Source organism: Solanum pennellii, chromosome 1 (genome assembly GCF_001406875.1).
Source record: "Solanum pennellii chromosome 1, SPENNV200".
NCBI classification, from domain to species: Eukaryota; Viridiplantae; Streptophyta; class Magnoliopsida; order Solanales; family Solanaceae; genus Solanum; species Solanum pennellii.
In genome coordinates, this window is record NC_028637.1 from 108,632,662 (window position 1) to 108,654,476 (window position 21,815).

The 21,815-nt window shown below is 32.9% G+C and overlaps 4 protein-coding genes across 5 annotated transcripts; 2 read left to right on the forward strand and 2 right to left on the reverse strand.

Annotated features, from left to right (window-relative positions):
• Positions 1-212: 212 nt before the first annotated feature.
• LOC107007907 (pto-interacting protein 1-like) lies at positions 213-3,978 on the forward strand. Of its 2 annotated transcripts, XM_015206754.2 has the most exons (10): positions 213-820; positions 911-984; positions 1,116-1,234; positions 1,325-1,440; positions 1,524-2,090; positions 2,167-2,415; positions 2,485-2,642; positions 2,756-2,983; positions 3,071-3,220; positions 3,487-3,978. In XM_015206754.2, exons 1-10 carry the CDS (start codon positions 667-669, stop codon positions 3,739-3,741), a joined length of 2,070 nt encoding a protein of 689 aa, XP_015062240.1. In that variant the 5' UTR covers positions 213-666; the 3' UTR covers positions 3,742-3,978. The 2 variants fall into 2 exon arrangements, with proteins under 2 accessions (XP_015062240.1, XP_027767615.1); XM_027911814.1 differs by lacking the exons at positions 213-820; positions 911-984 and having other exon boundaries at positions 1,014-1,234; positions 1,312-1,440.
• A 5,518-nt stretch (positions 3,979-9,496) lies between these two features.
• Positions 9,497-14,308, forward strand: LOC107003163 (basic leucine zipper 23). The gene is made up of 3 exons (XM_015201440.1): positions 9,497-9,851; positions 10,184-11,008; positions 13,821-14,308. Exons 2-3 carry the CDS (start codon positions 10,219-10,221, stop codon positions 13,844-13,846), a joined length of 816 nt encoding a protein of 271 aa, XP_015056926.1. The 5' UTR covers positions 9,497-9,851; positions 10,184-10,218; the 3' UTR covers positions 13,847-14,308.
• Positions 14,309-14,814: 506 nt separating this feature from the next.
• On the reverse strand, positions 14,815-17,796 carry LOC107003156 (WD-40 repeat-containing protein MSI2-like). Its single transcript, XM_015201427.2, has 6 exons — positions 17,396-17,796; positions 16,758-17,081; positions 16,499-16,642; positions 15,969-16,093; positions 15,422-15,517; positions 14,815-15,265 (listed from the first exon to the last, which is right to left on the reverse strand). The coding sequence occupies exons 1-6, from the start codon at positions 17,705-17,707 to the stop codon at positions 15,055-15,057; spliced, it is 1,212 nt and encodes a 403-aa protein (XP_015056913.1). The 5' UTR covers positions 17,708-17,796; the 3' UTR covers positions 14,815-15,054.
• A 551-nt stretch (positions 17,797-18,347) lies between these two features.
• LOC107003172 (heavy metal-associated isoprenylated plant protein 26-like) lies at positions 18,348-21,208 on the reverse strand. Its single transcript, XM_015201451.2, has 2 exons — positions 21,011-21,208; positions 18,348-18,955 (listed from the first exon to the last, which is right to left on the reverse strand). The coding sequence occupies exons 1-2, from the start codon at positions 21,089-21,091 to the stop codon at positions 18,575-18,577; spliced, it is 462 nt and encodes a 153-aa protein (XP_015056937.1). The 5' UTR covers positions 21,092-21,208; the 3' UTR covers positions 18,348-18,574.
• Between the last annotated feature and the right edge of the window lie 607 nt (positions 21,209-21,815).

Here is a 21,815-nt window from a genome sequence, read left to right on the forward strand (position 1 = left end):
TATTAACTCAACCAACAATATAGTAAGGCCGCTGGAGTTTTCTTAGCCCTATTTGTCGGTGGTTAGCAGAATTCAATATTTTCACCGCGACTTACCTGCATGATTTTATGAACAGAACCCAACAATATTATATATATAAAAAAAAACAATCTTAATTTTAACCTCTGTTTTTTCAAATACGTTGTTTAATGTTTATCTCTGTTTTTATCCCTCTTTCCCGGCAATTCTTTATTCCTTACCCTTCCTTCCATCTTCACTATACTACCTAGGATTTTAGGTATCAAATTCCAAAAATAAATTCTCTGTTTTTTTTTCTTTTTTTCTAAAATATAATATTTTTAAAAAAATTATTGAATTTCAAGAATGCCCATTTGCTGAAGTAAGCTTTATTGTCAGCAAAGCACCTACCTTTGGCATGTATTTGTTTGTTTGTTAGTTCAAACAAGTTTGTATATAATCTTGGTGGCTTTTCTTTCTTTTTTCCAATGGCTTTAGGTAATTCCCTTTTTTCCAATGGATTGATATAATATTGATTATTGGTCATTGTGGGTGTTTATGAAAATCTCCATTTTTATTCTTTAGAATTCAAGATTTGGATCATTAAATTCATATGATTGGAGAAAAAAAAAAGAAATCTTTTTGGTTGTTAAATTTTAGGAAGAGAAGATGATATTTGCAAAGATATTAGAATCAGAACAGAGAAATGTTATTGTGGGAATCCGATTTGATGGACATATTAGAGAGTTGTTGAATTGGGCTATTGTAAAAGTTGCAGAACCTGGAGATAGAGTAATTGCTCTACATGTTTGTCGAAATGCCGGTACGAAAATTAAATTGAATTTTGCTCTGTTTTTTAAAAACTAACTGTGTTGTTTTTGTCTTGACATTGTAACTTTAAATCATTGTTCAGAATCAATTGCAAACGTTAAATCATCGTTGGACACTTATCTTTATGATTACGATGGCTTGTGTAATAAAAAGCAGGTTCTTTTTTTTTTCCTTCCTAGTGACAGATACAATTCAAGTTTCTTTAAATTGTTTGTTGTCTTTTAGGAAAATAAAGAAAAAGGGCCGATTTTGATTGACGTGGGTTGTCTTTGTTTGTGAAATTTCAGGTTGATCTTATTTCTTTGGTGACAGAAGGAAGTTCTACTAGAAGAGTTTTGGTGAGGGAAGCAAAGAACCATGATGCATTAGCTGTAATAGTAGGAAATTGCAAGCATAGTACTCTTGGGTAAGTAAAAGCTATATGCTAGCCCGACTAATTCAGATTTTGGGTTCATATATATCTTGCTAATTCTATTTTGAAAGCGGACTTGTATAGGGGCTGGACCTCAATTGCTAAATATTGTGCGAAGAAGCTGCCTACCACTACTGAAGTTATGGCAATTGACAATGGGAAAGTTTTGTTTAGAAGAACCTCTACTTCCCAACTCAAAGGTACTTCAAGATTGCTTGCACATTTGAGCTAAAAAAATAATAGTCATAACAAAATTGAATATTTGTTCTGTTCTTGATGACAGGTTCTTTTAGTGATCCAAAACCAAGTCTTTATCTAGAAAGAATTTCTACTGCAAAGGATTGCGAGTCTGAATTTGGTGAATCGGAGATATCCGAATTTGGAAGGTTCAGTTGTGAAGTGACTAGAACTTTGGAGAGATGGACAAATGGTACACAGAACATAAAAGAGGAAAATACAAGTACTTCAGGAAAACACAAGAAAGGTTCTCTTTCACTAGGTTCAATTTCTCTTCCTACCGAAGATTGTGCTGCTGTTACTACTACTACTCCTGGTTGGCCCCTTTTACAAACTACGAGTTCGTTGAATGAACCTGCTAAAGTAAAAAGAAAGATGTCGGTAGTGCAGTGGGTGATGACCTTGCCAAACAGATCTATGTTAGATAGTCCTAAATCAAACTCTTCTCCGAAAGAGAGCCAAAATGCTTTTGGAATGGAAAATAGTTACTCCCTCATGGATTTTATCGAAAAGGAAAGTGCATCAGTTGGTAGCCAGCTGATAAAAGATTATTTTGGCTGCAAATGGTTTAGCTATGATGTTATAAGATCATCGACTTCTAACTTCTCCTCGGGTTGGTTTCTCTAGCTTTTTGTCTACAACATATTCTCTTTTCAGCCTTGCTTCTTTAACATTGAAAATTTGTGCAGAGAAGTTGATCGGCAAAGGTGGGGAAAACAGTGTATACAAAGCGGTTCTTCCTGATGGAAAATCAGTGGCGGTGAAGGTTTTGAATTCATCAGATGAAGCAAGGAAGAATTTCAGGCAGGAAATGGACATTATGACCAGAGTGGAGCACAAGAATATTGCTCATGTACTTGGAATTTGCATACAGGATTCTGATCTGATATCTGTTTACGATTTTCATTCAAAAGGGAATTTAGAAGAAAATATACATGGTAAGCTGCAAACCAAAGAATATATTCTATACATAAAACCACGAGTTAATTCGTTAATTTGGAATGCAGGAAGAACTAAATCAGTATTGCCATGGGAAAGAAGATTCAGAATAGCGGTTGGAACCGCAGAAGCTTTAAATTACCTACACAATGAATGTCGAAGGCCCGTTATTCACAGAGATGTCAAGTCATCAAACATTCTTCTGAATGATGATTTTGAACCACAGGTGTGCTTTTAGATAAATCCGTGATTATCTTATGATTGATTTGATAATATAAAAATATATTTCATATTATGAGTAGATAGAACTTAAACTTGTTGGATAATTCTTGTTTGCAGCTATCCGATTTTGGGTTAGCGATATGGGGACCCACAAAGGCGTCGTTCTTGACTCATAGTGATGTGGTAGGAACATTTGGTTATCTAGCACCAGAGTATTTTATGTATGGGAAAGTTAGCGATAAGATTGATGTCTACTCCTTTGGAGTGGTTTTGCTGGAACTATTATCAGGGAGAAAAGCTATTGGCTTTGAGACTCCCAGTGGTCAAGAAAGTTTGGTCATGTGGGTAAGCATCATCTCTACTTTGACATGAATTACTACTTCCATTAGTCGCTTCATCCGAAATTTTTAAAAAATAATTATTACTTTCCAGGCAAAACCTAAGTTAGAAAGCAGGAACTACAATGCCATTCTGGATGAGAACTTGAATGTAAATATTGAAGATGATCAAGTCCAAAGAATGATTCTTGCAGCAAGACTCTGTCTTACACAGGCAGCACGACTACGTCCTAACATAAGCCAGGTAACTATAACAGCATTTACTTTTCAATATAATCTCAGTATAACTCTTGGTTTTCGTATTTAACTCTGCATGAGATATACGATATTTGTGGAAATCAAACGTTATGGGAGAAGCTATGCACTTTTAAATGAGATAGAATGTAGGATAAGAATACATTATGCCATCTATACATCTATGTTGCTTGGACCTTCCAAAAACACATCTGCACCTATGTCGGATCCTATATATTATTGTTTTATAACTCAAGCATGTTGTGATTTACGTAGATCCTAAAGATGCTGAAGGGGGAGAAAGATGGGAATGAAGAAGTAATTGCTAGAAACAACAATACGGAAGAATATAATGATGATGAAGTATATCCAGATTCAAGTGCAGAGTCTCATTTAAGTCTTGCATTTCTTGATGTTAATTATGATAATTCGACATGTTTCAGCAGTAGTCAAGACCAAAGTAGTCCTCTTTCATCAGTAGATGAATATTTGAGAAAAAGATGGAGTAGATCATCAAGCTCTGAATATTAATAGCTTTTAATTAATTTACAATGTGATTTGTACAGTTAAAAAAAAAAAAAGCACCCATTGTTGAGGTGATTAGATGTAGAAAGAAGGTACCAGAAAACTTTGTGATAATAGCACAAAAGTTTGTCAACCCCACAGAGATTTTGCAATTCTGTGGATCAGATTTGAAATTTGAGTGTGATAAAATATTGTGTTTGTAATAAAGTTGTTTGGTATTTTATTCTTTTGCTTTTTGAGATAGTTTAACTTAAGCTCGAGGAGATTTTTTAAACTTTCGCAAGTTAATCAAGTTACATGACATTTCATAATGTATTGTATTATATTATAGTGTGTGTTGTGTTGTATTATGTTATGTTGTATTGTATTGTTTTAATATAACATTTTATTGTTTTTCGTCGTTACATAGTCATGAGGTAGAGCGATTATAGAGAGGTAAATAGAAGATAAAATAAGATTAGTAATGTTCGCAACAAATTTTCGTAGTCGCTGAAAATTAACTGCAAGCAAAATAAATAAAAGAAAAATGTGATTTTATTAATAAATCGTGTGAGTACAATGCTGTTGTTCTCTTGATTCTTCTCTCATAAGTTTTTCCGTGATTCGAGGGCCTCAGTACCGTATTTCTCGAATGTAGGATGATGTAGACCTCCTTGAGATGTATTTGATCTCCAGAAATGTCGGAAAGTGCTTCGTCGTTGCAAGTGATCTCTGGAAAGAACTCCGTTGATCAATCCTTTGAAGAGTTATGTAGTTGATGTTGTAGCTTATGTAGACCTCCTTGAGACGTATTTGATCTCCGAGAACGTCGGGAAGCGCTTCGTCTTTCCAAGTTGATCTCCGGGAAGAATTCCGTTGATTACTCCTTTGAAGAGCTATGTCGTTGATGTTGTAGCTTTCTCCAATTGCAGAATGCTTGTTGAAGTCTTCCTTTTTTGAATGTCATGTTCATCCCCTATTTATAGTTGTAAGGGGTGGACAAGGTTGGTTGTGATTGGCCGAAGGATGTCGTTCTGACACCTGGCGCATTATGATTCGTTCTTGCATTTGACTGAGACTACCACCTCATTTGGACATGTGGCGTCAGCTTGTTGGTCTTAGATGTCTAGTCACTATGACACGTGGCATGAGTTTGGGATTCAAGGTTAAATGAACCTTGGACTTGAATTTAAGTAAAAATTGACTTATTTATTTATAAAGCCCAAATTAATTATTCAACCCAAATAAACATGGATTTAATGCCAATTTTGTATGAATTAAATCCAATAAGATTTGTGTGTCTACAAGTAGATAATAAACAAAAACTAATTAAGAAGAGAAAAATGATAATGACATAAAAAAAAATTAAAAGACAATCATTATTACAACATAACAAGTAACTTTGAATTATTAGAAGACAGCAATAACATAGAACAAAATTTTAAGTAACAATTAAAAGAATCATTATTACAATTCTATATAGCTTTATGATCCATATAACGTAGTGTAATTTCTCTTAATTCTATCCTATTCCTTGGTATGGAGGACTTTTGTTTACTGTATATATATCCTCATTGCTTCTTTTGGATGGGTTGTAAATATTAAATACCCGATCGTTTCAAAAATAGGGAAAAAGACCCCTAAAATCTAAGTAATTCTATATGGCTTTTTGATCCATATAACGTTACTTAAAAGTAAAACTTACTCCTATTAAATTTCTTGTGGAAACAATTCTAACTAGCCTACAAACTCTAATAAGTTAGTCCAACAAAAACATTGAAAGCTTGCCCTAAGTGAGAATCCAACTCAAATATTTACAACATTATGCTAGAAGTAGCTCTTTATCTTATGGCAATATCAACGTATTAACGTCCGTTTGGCCATTACGATATGGAATCATGATATAATATCTTATGGCAATATCAATGTATTAACGTCCGTTTGACCATTACGACATGGAATCATGATATGAAATTAAGAGATTAAATTAAAGTTTTGTTTAGACATGTGATATGAAATTATATTATCAAATTCAAGTTTTACAATCTGAAATTATAATATATTATCAAATTCAAGTTTTACGCAAGGTATCAGAGGTTAATTAATTAGTATTAGGAGATTTGATATTAAATTCTCAAAGAATCCAATGTTGATTCTATTCTTTCACTAATTAAAAAAAGTGAACTTTTTGTTTAGGATAAGAAACCAAAGTTACTATACTACTTAATTTCTTTCCAATCACTTAAAAAAAGTGAACTTTATGTTTAGGTAAAGAAACCAAAGTTACTATACTATATTATTTTCTTTCATATTAGAAAATTTTCCTTTGCTAAAAATCTAACTTCGTGTATGAAGAAACTATATACTTAATTTTAAAATTATTCGATATCTATGCCACATTTTCACCTACGTAATAAGTAGTTAAAATATAATATTTTATGGAAAAAATAATAATTTTAAAACTCTAATAGGTAATTCAACACAAGTATGGGAAACTTGCCCTAGTTAGAATCCAACCATAATACTCTATAAATAAATTTGACCTTATGACAAAATAGTTGTTGCAGTAAAGGAAAATTATTAATGCATCCTCTACTTATAATTTGGTGTTTCCTCGTGGATTTATATTAAAGACAGTTAATTATTTTGTTGACAATATTATTTCTTTGAAATAAATTTTTAGCGATATTAAATATTGACATTAATAGAGAGTGTTGAAATCTTTGCCGGTATTAGTTAAGTGTTATTAGAATCAATGTGGCTAAATGTTTTAGGGACATATATAAAACTGCTTATTAGTACTAAAAATACACATTTAGCGATAATTAAAAATTAATTACTGCTAATGATCATTTTAATGTTGTGTATTTAGCTTCTAGTAGAAGTGTTTTTTTTTTAAAACTAAGTTGTAAACATTGTAGCTAGATATATATATTCTTTACCAATTTATGGATTAATGTGCATTTTCATTTAATTTCAGTCTCACCTAGTTTTGTGCAGTCAATATTGCTCTATTTCAATCTTACTATTGCTATTAAGTATTATCTTTAACTCAGTAATTTACTTCATTATATTGAAAATTTAATACTAAAGTTAATTTTTGAAGATTCTACTTTCTAGTCAACAATTATATAATGGGGCCCAGAAAACAAGTGGAATTAGGGAATGGGCTATATTACCTAAATGTCAACGTCTATTCACAATAATTTGATTATATTCTTGTCGTCAATTGATTACCCCAAAAAACAGATTTAAATGGAGCTCATTTCATTTTGTCAAAAAAAAACAATTAAAGAACTGGTACGTTTTTCAATTAGCACATTAATATTTGTTTAATTTTAGTATAAATCTAAGCAAGGCTGACAAATAACTTATTGGGATGGAACACTTGTCATATATTATATTTATAAAATCAAGAAAATAGAAACATTAAAATCTAAACTTTGATGGACAATAATTTTTATATAATTATATTATTGAAGTTAGCTTATATATAGATATAAGATAAGTTTGTTAAAGAAATTTAGCAAAAAATTAAAAAGTAAGGCCAATTTGTAGCTATACAATTTCAAATAATAGAAAAAAGGAATGTGCATAAAAGAAGACGTTCCCAAAAATAATTATTTCACTTAAAATACTTTTCAAGCATATTGAAATGGACAAAATTCATTAAAAAAAAAAGAAATTTGTTATATTTTATAATATTTCATTATTTATTAATACTATTTTTTAAAAAATATGAAAAAAAAAAGTAAAAAGAAAAAAAGAGTAAAAAATAGGAAAGTACCAAGTACGAAAAGAAATTAATTAATTATAATGTTGTGAATACTCTTTCTTTGATTAGAGAACTCAAATTTTATACCATAGGACAAAAAAATTCTTAATAAAAATTATTTTTTAATTAAGCCCCTACTAAGAGCCTGTTTGGTTCAGCTTAAAAGTTGGTCAAACTGACTTAAAAGCTGATTTTTGACTTATTTAGCTGTTTGGCAATACTCAAAATAACTTATTTTAAGCCAAAAGTTAAAAGTTGGGGTAGGGGTGCTTTTTCTTTTTTAGCTTATAAGCTGTTTTAAGTTGACCACGTTTTTATCTTTTTGCCCTTAATATTTTTATACAATATCCAAATTACCCATATAACCCTAACATCTCTTTCATCAATTTCTCCCTTTTCACATTCGGCATAGCATCTTCAGCACTTTTATCCAAACGCATAACTGCTTATTTTAAAAATAAGTTTCAGCACTTTCAAAAGAACTTTTTTAAAGCTGCTTTTATTAAGCCCATCCAAACGGGCCCTAAATATGAATACAAAGGGAAAAGGGTCAAATATGCCCCTAAACTATTCGAAAAAATTTAGATATACCCTCCGTTTAAAGTTTGGTTCACTCATGCCCTTATCGTCCAACTTTTGGTCCGAATATGCCCTTATGGGCGTTAGTTTCCATGTTGGACATATCCAACTCATTTTTTTTATTTCTTTAAATGCCACATAGAATTGTCATGTCATTTTGACCTTACCACATGACATTTATATGAAAATGAAAAGATATTCAGACTCATAAACACCTAATCCGATCCATAAATCAACTCTTTTTGAATTTACTATCCGACCCATTTTTAATAATTTTATTTATTTTTTTTCCGATAAATTCCGAAAATAAGTAATTGATTAATAAAAATAGGAAAAATATGAAAAAGTATAAAATTAACGCAAAAAATTCACAAATAAATATAGTAACCTTAAATCTAACATTTTAATATATTTTTTTTTATTTTTTCGCTAAATCTCGAAAATGAATAATTTGATCAATAAAAAAATATGAAAAGTATGAAAAAAATATAAATTAACGCCAAAAGCTCAGAAATAAATATAGTAACATTTCATTCTACAATTTTTTTTAAATTTTTTATTTTTTTCGGCAAATTCGAAAGTGAGTAATTTATTAATAAAAAGGGGAAAATATGAAAACAAAATAAAAAATTTACGTCAAAATTCACAAATAAATATAGTAACATTTCATTCAATAATTTCAACTGCTTTTTATTTTATATTTATTTCATATTTCCTATTTTTTATTTTGTGAATTTTTTTATGTAATTTTTATATTTTTTCATATTTTTTGTTAATGAACTCATTTTTGGGATTTGCCGATAAAATTAAAAATAAAAAAATTGTTGAAATTGTTGAATTTAAGGTTAATGTATTTACTTTTTAATTTTTGGCGTTAATTTATATTTTTTTCATATTTTTTATCAATCAATTACTCATTTTCGGGATTTATCGAAAAAATAAAAAAAATTATAAAAGAGTTTAAATTGAATTTAAGGTTACTATAATTATTTGTGAATTTTTTGCGTCAAATTTATCTTTTTTTCATATTCTTCCTATTTTTTTATTAATCAATTACTCCTTTTCAGAATTTATCGAAAAAATAAAAATAAAAAAGAATTGTTGAAAATCAGTTGGATATTTTTTTAAAAAGTGGATTGATTTATGGGTCGGATTAGGTGTTTATGAGTCCAAATATCTTTCATTTTCATATAAATGTCATGTGGTAAGGTCAAAATGATATGACAATTATATGTGGCATTTAAAGAAATAAAAAAATGAGTTGGATATGTCCAACATGGAAACTAATGCCCATAAAGGCATATTTGAACCAAAAATTAAACGGCGAGGACGTGAGTAAACCAAACTTTAAACAGATGATATATTTAAACCTTTTCAAATAATTTAAAAATATATTTGACCCTTTTCCCGAATATAAATTAATCAAATGTGACAAATGACCCGATGAAACAGAAAGTAGTTGATTGTGCACCGCTAATTGAGTCCGTATAAAAAAATAATTAGGATCGGCCCCTCAAATAGGTATAAATAACAAATTGAGATTTGCAGAAACGGGAAAAGACGAACTCAATTTGCAGCAGCCAGCAGTCGTTTGTTGTGGGTGTGCGCGCATGTGTATGTGTTGGAATCTTGACCTGTGGCCCATTTGTTTTCCTCCATTCTTTTTCCGCCATTAAAACTATTTGACATCTTAACACCCCTTTTTAGCTTTTTCTAGGGTTCCTTCACTTTTCCTCACACCCCCATTTTTCTCTCCTTTTTCACGCCCAGACTCTGCTTCACTGTAAGTGCTTTCTTTTCCCGTCTTTTTTCAATTCAATTTCACTGTTTTGTTATTGATTTCGATGAATCGGAATCCATCGCCTAGCTTTGTTGTGATTCGGTGGGTTGTTTCTTCTAAGTTGTTTGAATTTGACCCAGATTGAAATTTTATATCAGAATTTCAATTTCAAGATTTGGGGTTTTCTCGGAAATTATAAATATCGTACCTTTTATGTTCAAGTTGAAAACTTTATGCCTTGAATTTCCTTTCTTGAGGGCTTGCTCTGTTTTTGACTGGACTCGTAGTTAGGTTTTTATCTTGAGGGTTTCTGAATTGCTAGTGTTTTACTGCAGAGTTTGACATATTGGTTACTATTGAGGTTTCTGTTATGGCTGACGGGGAGCTGGACATTTCTAACCAAGAAATGTTGTCAAGTTCGAATTTTGGTGAATTTAGTAGTTCAATGGACAGTTTTTTCAATGAGATTCTCAAGGATGCGCATGCCTGTACTCATGCCCACACTTGTAACCCGCCTGGTCCTGATAACTCTCATACTCACACTTGTTACCATGTTCACACCAAAATAGTGCCTACCACAGATGACGATAAGAACCCCAGTGATGATACTGCAGAGTCTGCAGAGAATAAAGGAAAGAAACGTCCGGTGGGTAATAAGGAAGCTGTTCGCAAGTATCGTGAGAAAAAGAAGGCTCGGGCTGCTTCATTAGAGGATGAAGTTGTCAGATTGAGGGCTATAAACCAGCAACTCTTGAAGAGGCTGCAGGGTCAGGCTGTATTGGAAGCGGAGGTTGCTAGGCTCAAGTGTTTGCTTGTGGATATACGTGGAAGGATTGAAGGGGAAATTGGATCATTTCCATATCAGAAGCCCATGAAGAGTGGCAATACATATCAGCACATAGTTAATCCTAACTTTCCTGGTGCATATGTGGTGAACTCTTGCAACCTACAATGTGATGATCAGGTTTATTGCCTCCACCCAGGCGCAGAAGGTAAAAACTCAGACGGCACTGTATTAAATGGACAGGGCTTCAACAACTGTGAATTTGAGACTCTCCAATGCTTGGGTAATCAAACCTCTGGACTGGAGGAGGTTCCTGGATGTGTTGTGGGTAATAGCACACCTACTGACAACACTTCTGGTCGAAGCAAGAGAAAAGGTGAATTGAAGTGCATTTTCTCTTCTTTTTTTTAAGCTGAAGATTTGCATTTTCTCTTAAAGTTGATATTATCTGAAAATTGTACCATGTTAACTATTTTACAACTTAACTTAACTAAGCATTGTCCTTTAGTCACATGAGTGCAGTATCCATTTAAGACTAGGACTTAGTTTCTTTACTTTCACAAAAGGGTATCTTCATTTGTGTACAGTTAGTTACTCATCTAGTCGAACCACTACTTTGATATATTTTTAAACAGTAACTATTAACTGCTCCATATTCTTCCTCATGCTATCTTTAGTATTTTGTTATGGCCTCTTCACTTCCATTTTTCTTTTGCCAAACTGCTTTGATCTGCTTTTTCTTGAGGCGAGGGTCTATTGGAAACAACCACTCTACCTTCCAAGATAGGGTAAGATTTGCGTACCCCTAGCCTCCCCAGACCCCACTTGTGGCATGGGATTACACTAGGTATATTGTTGTTCTTCTATTAACTAATATAATTCTTAAGTCAAATCAACTTCTTGAACCTCTTATTTGGTCAAATATCGTCATATAAAATGGATGGAGGGAATGCATGTATATTTAAAAAAGTGTTGTGTATATATATGGAAGAAAAGTGTGAATACATAAAAAAATGTACCTCAACTGGCATGGTAGATAGTTCACTTTTTTTGAGCACGTGAATAGGTTATATTATGTTGACGTGATAAAAAAAAATACCAACATTTCCTCTCTTATAACACCATCTTCTTCCTCCTTCCCTACATCCTCGGTCACCATTTACTATCCACATAACAGAGCGATGCATAGAGGACGTAAGTCATGTTTTCCCCTTGTCAACCACAAATACCCTCCAGTTTACATCTCCCCGGAAACCATTCAACCAACACCAAAGCTATCACCATCTTCCTCGACAACTCCACCATCACCAATGACCAAATGCATTAAGCAATAGCAATTGTAACAACACATCATTAGGAATGCCGTTTTAATTTTTCCAATATTAGCCAAACCCCCTCCTCCCACTCGAAAGAGAAACACAATCATTGTAATCCAGAACTACTTATTTGTCCAGTAGAAATGCCATTGTAATTTTGCTTCTACTCTCCTTTAAGCAAATCACTCTTGACTGTAAAATCTATCTTCGTTGTCTTACACTTACAGCAGGTTGGGACTAAACCCAAACTTTGTTAGTAAATCAGAAAACTTAAACGATATTTTGGAGGTTGTTCTTGTTTTTGTCTCGAATTATGAGGCTATTCTGTCTCTGTAGTTAGTCTTCCCCTCTTTTCTTCCCTTGAATTTAACCTGGAAATTCTTAGAGTAGTGAGCCTTAATCTTCTGGACTTTGATTATAACATTAGATGTTGGCGTGTGTATATATAACATGTTATATTGTATTTGTATATATAGGGGATTTTTATGGTAATGGTACTTGATTTGGTTCCCAAATAAATAAAGAGAATAGACATTGACATGCTGAATAGTACTCCCTCGATTTCTGAATAAGTAACAGCAAAGAAAAGGCTGAAGAGGTTCTGAGTAACAAGTGTCCAAGCATCTAATTCGGTCTAGTTCTGACAAATATTTCATAAAAACTTGGCATAATATAGTAGTCATTATAAAATAATTTATAAGTACATTTGAACTAAGATCAACTACATGTAAAACATTTTTTTCTTATTGATAATTATGATGTTCAAGTACACCCGAACATTAAATTATTGGTATTTAAGTTGGAATGAGGCAGATTCTGCTACCATTTCCCGAAGATCCAATATTATCTAAGCGTTCAGGGTCGTCCTTAAGTCCCTTGTACTTGTTTGTAACTAAAATATATGTATGCAAAGAAAAACTAACCTGCTAATATGGAGTGAAAACAAGGAAAATATTCAAGAAAGTCTGGATCACATTTCTGTGGTGCAGAATCTGGTGTGCATTTGGAAAGAATAAAATCGAAGATGCTTTGAAGATAAACTATACCAGCAAATCCTTGGGAGAACTGTATAAATCTTTTAGTTTTTTGGTGTAAGTTGGATTTAAGACGATTTGGAATAATATATATTGATTCTCTCCGGTCCCTTGAGTTATTGAGTAGGTAAAAACAATTGTTAGGTGTCTGATATTTTGCTTCAAATAGAGCATATAATTGATGTCGTGTGAATAATACTTAAGGCATACCTCATTACAAAATGAGAAAAAATAACTTGCTCAGCTTGATTAGTATCCATACATAATTATCTTTTGACTGAAATTCTAAAATTATGATGGCAAGAAGAATTTAAATGGTAAAGTTTGCAACCTCTTGTACCCCTTTTATGTAGCTTGTAAACTTTGTTAATTCCATTAATGCCAAAAAGGAATCTCTATGTTGATTTCACTTTGAAATTGGTGAACTGAAAGAGTTAGTGCAATCTTCTTGATCTGAAAGGAGTGTCAGAGATCTTGGGTGGCTTCTGGTATCTTTGCTAGAACTTTTGTCCTTAAGATTTGTTTAGGAAAAAAGGTTTTTCTTTTCGGCAAAAGAAAGATCCATATATTTGCAATATCTGTCAAAATAACTGTTTTCAAGCGCTTGTATGCTATGGCATTGGTTGATGACATTTATATTATTAATTAATGAATGTGAGTTATGATGTGTTTTATTTGGGTTGGTGGTGCAAAACAACCAGTAGCTTCAAGTTTGACTTTTCTTTCATTGAGCTGAGTGATTAACGCATTGATGTACCAGTGTAGAATGGCAACTTAGTTTTGTGTTTAACCCTCCTGGCTGTGCTCCTTTATTTTGATCTTTGCTTTGCTTTTTCAGGAGGCGCGCGTACAACAACAAGTTGATGAACTTCTTAGGAGAGCATCATTATTGTTGAAAATAAGTATGTTTTGTTATGTGCTCTCTACCGTGAAGAATTCTCTACTTTGCTGAGTTCGACTTGAGAATCTTCTTCTGGCTGTTGAGTTGGTGGTCTTGTAGGTGTTTGAGTGTCTGTTGTTTATCAACAGTCATGTAAAGCAGAAACAACCGAATGGATATAGCTAGCAGAACTCATGAAGAGGATGCCAAGGGTTGTGGTTTTCTGTGAAGATCTGGAAGCTTTATTCCTCACTGTTGTATTTATTCATTCTTTGATCTTTGATGAATGTCGCCTCTTACCGATGGATGTCTAAATTGATGGTTATCGTTCTTAGTTTATGTGAATTTGAAATAGATGGTGGTTTTTTATGCTCGTGATTCTGCTATAAAGAGTGGAAAATTGAAACACTAGACAAATTATTGAAGTACATTTGCTTGGTTTCTCAGTTTCTGTTCCTTTGTATTTACTTGTGGCACCATATGTTGGTGTTTTGAGCTGCAGGAAGTACGACAGATCTCATGAAGTAGAAACACTGATTGGTGAAATATGTGGCATTTCATATGCCCTCGTCGGTTTTCTCCTTTTCTATGTTTGGTTGTGGTCCTCTTTTGTCATTGGGTTATAAATCAAAGACCGCTGGTCATGGAGTGGTTGGTAGGGGAGAACAAAATCTTATGTGAAATTTGAATTTCATGTCTCAACTGAGTTTTACATTGTTGGCAGTGTTTAAATTATTTTTTGCTTTGATGGTTCAATCATCAATAATTTGGAGCAAGAAGACATGTAGGATTGTTGACACTTGCCATTGGCTCATCACCGCGTACCGTAAACATGATGCTTAATATATTGATTATTGAGATTAGTGTGATTGTTATTGTATTAAATGCTGGATGAGTTCAACATGCTATCTGAAACTTATCTCTTATAAGACCTATTTGTAGATGAAGCAACTTAGCTAAATCTGTGCCAATTCAAACCACCATGATTAATAGTATAGTTGCACTTGTACATGGATTCAGTTCTCAATGTATATAAGTTAACAATGCAATCAACGATACTCTTCTACTTGATGATTTTACACCTAATAAAGTTGATACTCGATGCCATAAACGAGTATATAACACTCTTCTAGTTCAGATCTGCAGCATACAATTAGAATGGCCTCCACTTATGCCAATAAAATTGAACATCTCAGCAGTTGCCATTGCCATTGTCCTCACGGTAGATGCTCTCAGCCATCTGCCAGACTTGGACACAGTTGTCTTCTGCCACACTTGAAATGACCCATGGCTCGTTCTTGTTCCATGAAAAATCAGATATCTTTGCTTTGTGACCGCCATGAGAGAAAAGAAGTTCTGACGGTCCGTCTTCAGCTTCCCCTTCCAATTGCTCGTCACCAATCCTGAAGACAACAAATCTTGTTGTCAGACAAAAAATGTAAACCATACAATTCTCTCTTTAATTATTATCACCATTATCCCGTATTAAACTTTAGTGATAACTGATAATCCACCACCATCATTTTCGTGTTGTGGAATTCACTTCATGCATGATGTACCTGTTAAGATCCCAGACCATCAACCTTCTATCACCACCTGAAGATGCCAGTACGGTCTCATGATTAGGATCCCATTCTACCTGGAACACCTCATCCCTGCAAAAAGGTTTAATGACAAAAACCGTATCATTGGTAGAAACAAAAGGTAGAAGAGTTGTCACATTTTAGCAGAATGCATGAGAATTCCTACAGCAATGTCATCTAAAACCAGGAATTGGCTGAGTAAGAGCATAAGCAGGGCTCAAAAGCAACAACAGATTTGACCAATTTCTGTGTGCATACACAGGCAAAATAATTCAACAATGATGAAAGAACTGCACCACGACAAGTAGATTTGACAGATACTTATAGTTTTCATAAGTTTTTTGTTTCAAAAGGAGTTCTGTATAGCATACTAAGGGATCCAAATATTGACAAGTCAATCATCACTGGAAACGAGCATCAGTAAACTGTGATTTCGATAGTCACCAAGCCAATAAAATAATGGAGTGACGTAAAAAATTGACTACAATAAATTTGAAGACTTGAAATAAGCTGAAGGACATACGTATGACTGCCAAACACGTGCAATGGAGAGCTAAGCTTTCGCATGTCGAACAGACCAACAGTACTATCTGACGATGCTGTAGCAACAACCCATTCAGTATATGAGTTGAAAGATAAATAATTCACCTGCAGAGAGGAAGAAAAACAAGATCAGCAAGACTGCCTCAGGAGAACTATTGAGAAAAGTTTGTTCAGACGGTGCACATGCTATTAACTTTCTGAATTCGCATTTCATTAATGCATGTGAAACAGGTGACAGGATTAACCTCTCAAACAGATAAAAATAAGACCACTAAAATGTACGAACGACAACCATTGTTGGAGGTCCCGTTACTCCAATACTCATGACATCTCAACAGTACTATCCAATAGTTTCATATGTTTTTCTTTAATACCATATTGGGTGCCTTGTGCATGATCTATGGGTTATCTTTGAACGATTAGACAAGCATAGTAGAGATTAATCTCAATGATACAGATAAAACAGTGTGTGGTAAAATATTAAACAAGATGGAATTTGAAGACACTGACCTCTTTCTCATGCGCTAAAACCGAGTGTTGGGCTTTGTTTGTCCGTAAGTCCCAAATGATCAGACGACAATCATCTCCGACAGAACCAAATAGGTTCTCATTCTTTGGATGCCATGACACATCCTCAACTACATCTTCATGCTCCTACACAAAAATACCAGAATTAAATTCATATCTGCCATAGTGATATTCAATTCCGGAATCAACAAAAGAAACTCAGTTGAATCAGCACATTGGGTGAAAGGACAGATCACATTACCTCATAAGTATGATGAGCCATAAGAACTTTATCTTGAGGCAATGCAGATATATCCCACAAACAAATCTTCTGATCATTTGAACCACTCAAAAGAAAACCCTCTTTAAACGGGCTCCACGACAAGCCATAACCTTCTTTATCATGCCCACGAAGTCTAACATCAGGGTTACAAGACCCACCTTCATGATCAAGGGGCTGTTTAGCTGAGTCAAAGACATAAACTTCAGAGCTACTAGTCTTAGCTGCAACTACAGCTGGCTTCTGTGGCATACATCTCGCTCTATTCACTTCTCCGTCAACATGAATCTTTTGTACTATCTCTACCTGTGAACACTAGAAAAACTTAATTGACCAATTTATTCACAGGTTTTAACACTAGGGGAAAAAATAATTTCAGATTAAACTTACTTCATATAAACACCGATAGGCACCACATATTCATAAATTGATTCATTAAGAAATAACTTCCTTCATTTGGATATTTCATCAAACAGTTCATATATGTACACATATGGATCACTCAGCACGAATATAGAAATTCTGTAACTAATTTTTACACTATTAGCGCATTTTAACAGATAGGAAATAACTTTTTCCAAATATTAGTGTAGTTTAACCGATTGTAAGGAGTTACAGACCTTAGGGATTTGAGGATTCATGAGATTGTGTTCAAGTCCTGAAGCAGGATTTCGAGGGAGATGAACATTTGCGACCATGAGGAAGTTGGGGCAATCGTCGGAGGTGTGAGTGCCGAGAATGAGCTTGTGTACAGCAAAAGCACCGTCGTCGGTGGTTGGAGACGGAAGCCATTGAACGGTGAGAGAAGGCCATTCAAGGGCATGACAAACGACAAGATCGTAGAGCAACGGCGTGTTCTTCTTCCAAACGGCGAACTCTTCTTCTACATCTTGTTCGGTTTCTCCCGCCGCCTCCAGTTCTTCTTCAGCCATTGTTAATGGAGTATGAGGGTTTTCTGTTTCCCGCCAAAAATGGAAAATGGAGTCTACGAAAGGCGGTTGGAAAGTTATCGATAAGTACTGTTGTTACTACTTACTACTACGTATACTTGGGCCTGTTGTGGCAGTCCAAGGTCCTTCTTTGGATTTTCACTTATTTTTTGTGCATACAGACCAAGGGCCCGTTTGGCTATAGATCTTCCAAATTAAAATAAAATTAGTGAAACTTATATTTCTCTTATTTTTAAAAAACCTTTAAACTTTCTTATTTCTTAATGTTAAGTATATTCTATTAGTTACGATCAAAAATGTTCTACTTCACCTAACTTAAGGAAGGATTTAAATATGTTCAAGATTATATTTGAGTTTGTTGGATCAAAGGTGTTCCACTTCAACAGACCTACAGAACTAGAGATATTCAAGATTATATTTGAAATAATTAAAATAGATGCACTCCCCAACAAGGAAATGCTTTTTTTTTTTAGCTAAGAAAAATCCATATTAGTCACCTTTATTTTTTCTTAATTTCTTAAAAAAATATGAATTTCTTTAGCTAGAAATTCCATATTACTCCAAAAGAGATTTTCCAAATAGTTCATCAATCATTACTTTCCAACGTAAACCCACTAGACAATTGTAAACAGAAAAGTTCAATGACAAAGAAATCACTTGACATGTACAGTTTTCTTACTCCCTGCAATCTACGGTAAACAGCCAATTTAACGAGTTTCAGTACTCCATTTTGTCTTTCAACAACAGGATACTCAATACAGTACGTACAATAATGATAAAATTTAAGAGTATGATCAAAACCAAACCAAATTTAACAATAACAGAGTAGTAGATTCATAATAATATAGTTCACATGACCACACAGGCTGCAGGATTCTCGTCGCTAAAGGCAGTAGTATAGCGAACTTCAGTAGAACTAGCACGAGCAAGTTGGTTCGTTTGGAAATCATCTCTTCGCACGTATCCAGCAGGAGCCTTCTTATCGTAGACACCCTGTGCATAAGGATGAGCAACGACATCGTATGGGACATAGGGCCAAATCTCTGCCTTCTTACCTGTGCGATGGGCTACACGAGCCACAACTTTCTCTGGATCTACATAGCCTACTACTGTCAGCTTGTGCTGTTTAGGCTCGATTGTTACAGATGAAACTCCTTTCATTCCCTCAACAGACCTTCGCACTTTCCTCTCACACCCTTCACAGTCCATCTTCACTTTTATCTCCACTGTCTGAAAATTCAAACTTCTCTTATTATTAACACTCCCATTTGCCCATAGATTTGGAATTACATTTTCCACATTCTTTGTTCATAAAATTTTGTGCTAGCTAGTTTTAGGGTGAAATTTTTACTTCCACAAGCAAAACTTCAATTTATTTCCAAAGAAAATGCATGCAATTTCCAAAAACTATTTTTTCAACTAAATCTAGGGTCAAACGCTAGCCAAGAGAACGGAAAGATGAAGTGAGGTGGTAATACAGTCAATGTGGACTAGAAAATAGTTCAACTTTTGTATGATTTCATTAAAAGTAAAATGTAACAATAGCGAGATGAATTTGACACTCCATCAGTTCTAATTTATGTAAAGCTCTTATCAAATGAGTCTCTCCATGAAAAGTCTCACATTTCTATAATCAAAACAATTCAACTTTAAGATTCACTTCTTATCCTTAATTTTTTTTCAAAAATAATTTATAAACATACAAATATGTATAGGTCATTTTAGACCACAACTTTCAAGAACTTAATGTTTTTTTCTTTAAAGATCGTGTTAAGTCAAATGATGTCAGATGAATATCAATTCAAATGATGTTTAATAGTAGTAGTAATATATTATTAATGCATATAAGTTATTTCTTGGCAGGTCCATAAATAAAAAGGGCATATGGCCCAAAAGGGATACTGAATCTGCAGTATCCTTTCTGCAACACATCACTATTGATGGAAACTTTCTACTTTTGCTTTTGCTTTTGAAAAGCTATGAAAATACTCACTTTGGTTATAAAGAAGGAAAAATATAATTTTTAACAATAAATAAAGGCAGTAGAGTAGATCATGTGACTGCAAAATAAGTAGACATAGTTATAGGAGAAATGCTATTAACGAGAACGAGAGCGTGCACATGGGAAGACCACCCCAAATCTATTATTAGCACGCATTTTGCTAAATAGCTTCATAATTAACAGGGGTAAAAATAATAAAGTCATTATGTCAATTATTATTTTTTTAATAAGTGTAATTGAATCACCTCTCCCATATAATTTTCGAGCTATTGCATAGAAGCAGGATTTTAACCAAAGGGTAGCCGCTGAGAATTTTTCTTGTCATTAAAAAAAATAGTACAAAAACAATAAGAGGGTAAAAATGGGGAAATAATTAATTGTACGCTGCTTCAATAAGTGATCAAATAATAAGAAACAAATATTTATAACAAAATATGGGACGAAGGGAGTACTTATTTCATTTAGAAAATCAATAGTCATTTATCATTTTTCCCTTATTATTAACTATAGTCATTTTCTAAAATATCAAATTTATTATATTTACGATGTGATATCGCAATATCATTCTAAATATAGTAGGGAAGGAGATTTTTCTGAAAAAATAGTGTCACATCGTAATAGTTTTTGTCAAGTCTCTCTACTGCACAACCAGGAATAAGATATGCTTAAATCATACCCCAAAGGCCCAAACCTTTTATGAAATTATACCAAAGATATGTAGTTTTTACATGTTAGCATGTACAGTATAATTGCATATGGAGTGTTCTATTGAACATACATTTTTGATTAAGTGACACATCTACCAAAAAAAAAAGTATTTTATGCAAAAATCTCATATGAACTAGTATTTACTTCTATGCAATTTGTTAGAGAGTTGTACATTTGAGCCATTTATTTCCTTCCAGATTATGCTATCAGACAAGAAGAAGAAAAAAACCCAAAAGTGGCCGGCAGGCGGCAGCAGATACATGGTAATTGGTATAAAATAGATCTACAAGACAGCTGGATTTGAGATGTCAGAAAACTAATAAACTAAATTGTATTTTTTAAAAAAAATAATAAACATAAACAGGACCTGGAAACACTGGAGAACCATTTGGTAATAAATTTTCTGGATTAATTGGAAATCAAATCTGAAGAATAGCTTGTAACCTGTTTCTACTTATAAAGGTAGTTCAAATAAAGTGCAAAAATGCCTAGCAATAGTATAGGAATCAACAAAATAACTGTGGGGAATATGTTTAATTTGAGATCCCAAAAATAAAGAAGTTGGGTATACATACCTGCAATTGTTTGCGTCTTTTGTGCTTTGAGTGTTCAGAAGAGCAATCAAACATATCAGATATATGATCAAGAACACCCATTGTTTTGTGTGAGTAAATTGTGATGAGAGAAGAAAAAAAGGAAGAAGAAGAAGAAGTTATGATTAGAATGAGAGAAATATCCCACTTAATTTCTTGACGTTTACTGGCACATGATAACGACTCATTACCATCTCCTTTTTTTTTCTTTGTCGCTTATATAGCCTACTATATACATATCTTTAATATTAGTGCCATGAATCATTTGATCCAAAAATACGAATACAAAAGTGTTAAATATTGTTTGGCCTGTAAAAATGATTTTTTAAAATTGGAATTAAAAAATAAAATAAATGTGACTTCTCTTTAATAGCAACCGTATAAATAAGTTAAACTTTTAACGAATGATATAAATAAGTTATTTTTACAAATGAGTCTTTTCTAAAAGGTTGATGGTATATTTGAGTTTTTTTCTTTTTAAATATTATAATATTATTTTACTATATATTAAATTTTAATTAAATATTATATAAATGATATGTTTTAATTAAATCTCTTTTAAATTTAATTATTTATTATTTAATATATTTATAATATTAATTTTAGATATAAGATTTTACTTTTTTATAAATTAATTTTTCTATATATGACTTTTTAAAAAAATGTTAACTCAACTATAAATTATATACAATATAATTAACTTTCACAAAAATTAAAAATGCAAGCATATATATTTTTAAACAAATAATATGATTGTGGACGAGCGTAATCTTACTTTATCAATTCA

What these genes read in the sequence shown, in the direction of transcription:
- LOC107007907 (XM_015206754.2), top strand. Translation starts at nt 667, where the DNA reads ATGATATTTGCAAAGATATTAGAATCAGAACAGAGAAATGTTATTGTG. An exon ending in GCTTGTGTAATAAAAAGCAG is followed by an intron (nt 985 to 1,115) that starts GTTCTTTTTTTT and finishes GTGAAATTTCAG; the next exon opens with GTTGATCTTATTTCTTTGGT. An exon ending in TTTAGAAGAAAATATACATG is followed by an intron (nt 2,416 to 2,484) that starts GTAAGCTGCAAA and finishes TTTGGAATGCAG; the next exon opens with GAAGAACTAAATCAGTATTG.
- LOC107003163 (XM_015201440.1), top strand. Translation starts at nt 10,219, where the DNA reads ATGGCTGACGGGGAGCTGGACATTTCTAACCAAGAAATGTTGTCAAGT. An exon ending in TGGTCGAAGCAAGAGAAAAG is followed by an intron (nt 11,009 to 13,820) that starts GTGAATTGAAGT and finishes TTGCTTTTTCAG; the next exon opens with GAGGCGCGCGTACAACAACA.
- LOC107003156 (XM_015201427.2), bottom strand. Translation starts at nt 17,707, where the DNA reads ATGGCTGAAGAAGAACTGGAGGCGGCGGGAGAAACCGAACAAGATGTA. An exon ending in TGGCTCATCATACTTATGAG is followed by an intron (nt 16,643 to 16,757) that starts GTAATGTGATCT and finishes ATTTTTGTGTAG; the next exon opens with GAGCATGAAGATGTAGTTGA. An exon ending in ATGGTCTGGGATCTTAACAG is followed by an intron (nt 15,266 to 15,421) that starts GTACATCATGCA and finishes TGTTGTCTTCAG; the next exon opens with GATTGGTGACGAGCAATTGG.
- LOC107003172 (XM_015201451.2), bottom strand. Translation starts at nt 21,091, where the DNA reads ATGGGTGTTCTTGATCATATATCTGATATGTTTGATTGCTCTTCTGAA. An exon ending in AAAGACGCAAACAATTGCAG is followed by an intron (nt 18,956 to 21,010) that starts GTATGTATACCC and finishes TTGAATTTTCAG; the next exon opens with ACAGTGGAGATAAAAGTGAA.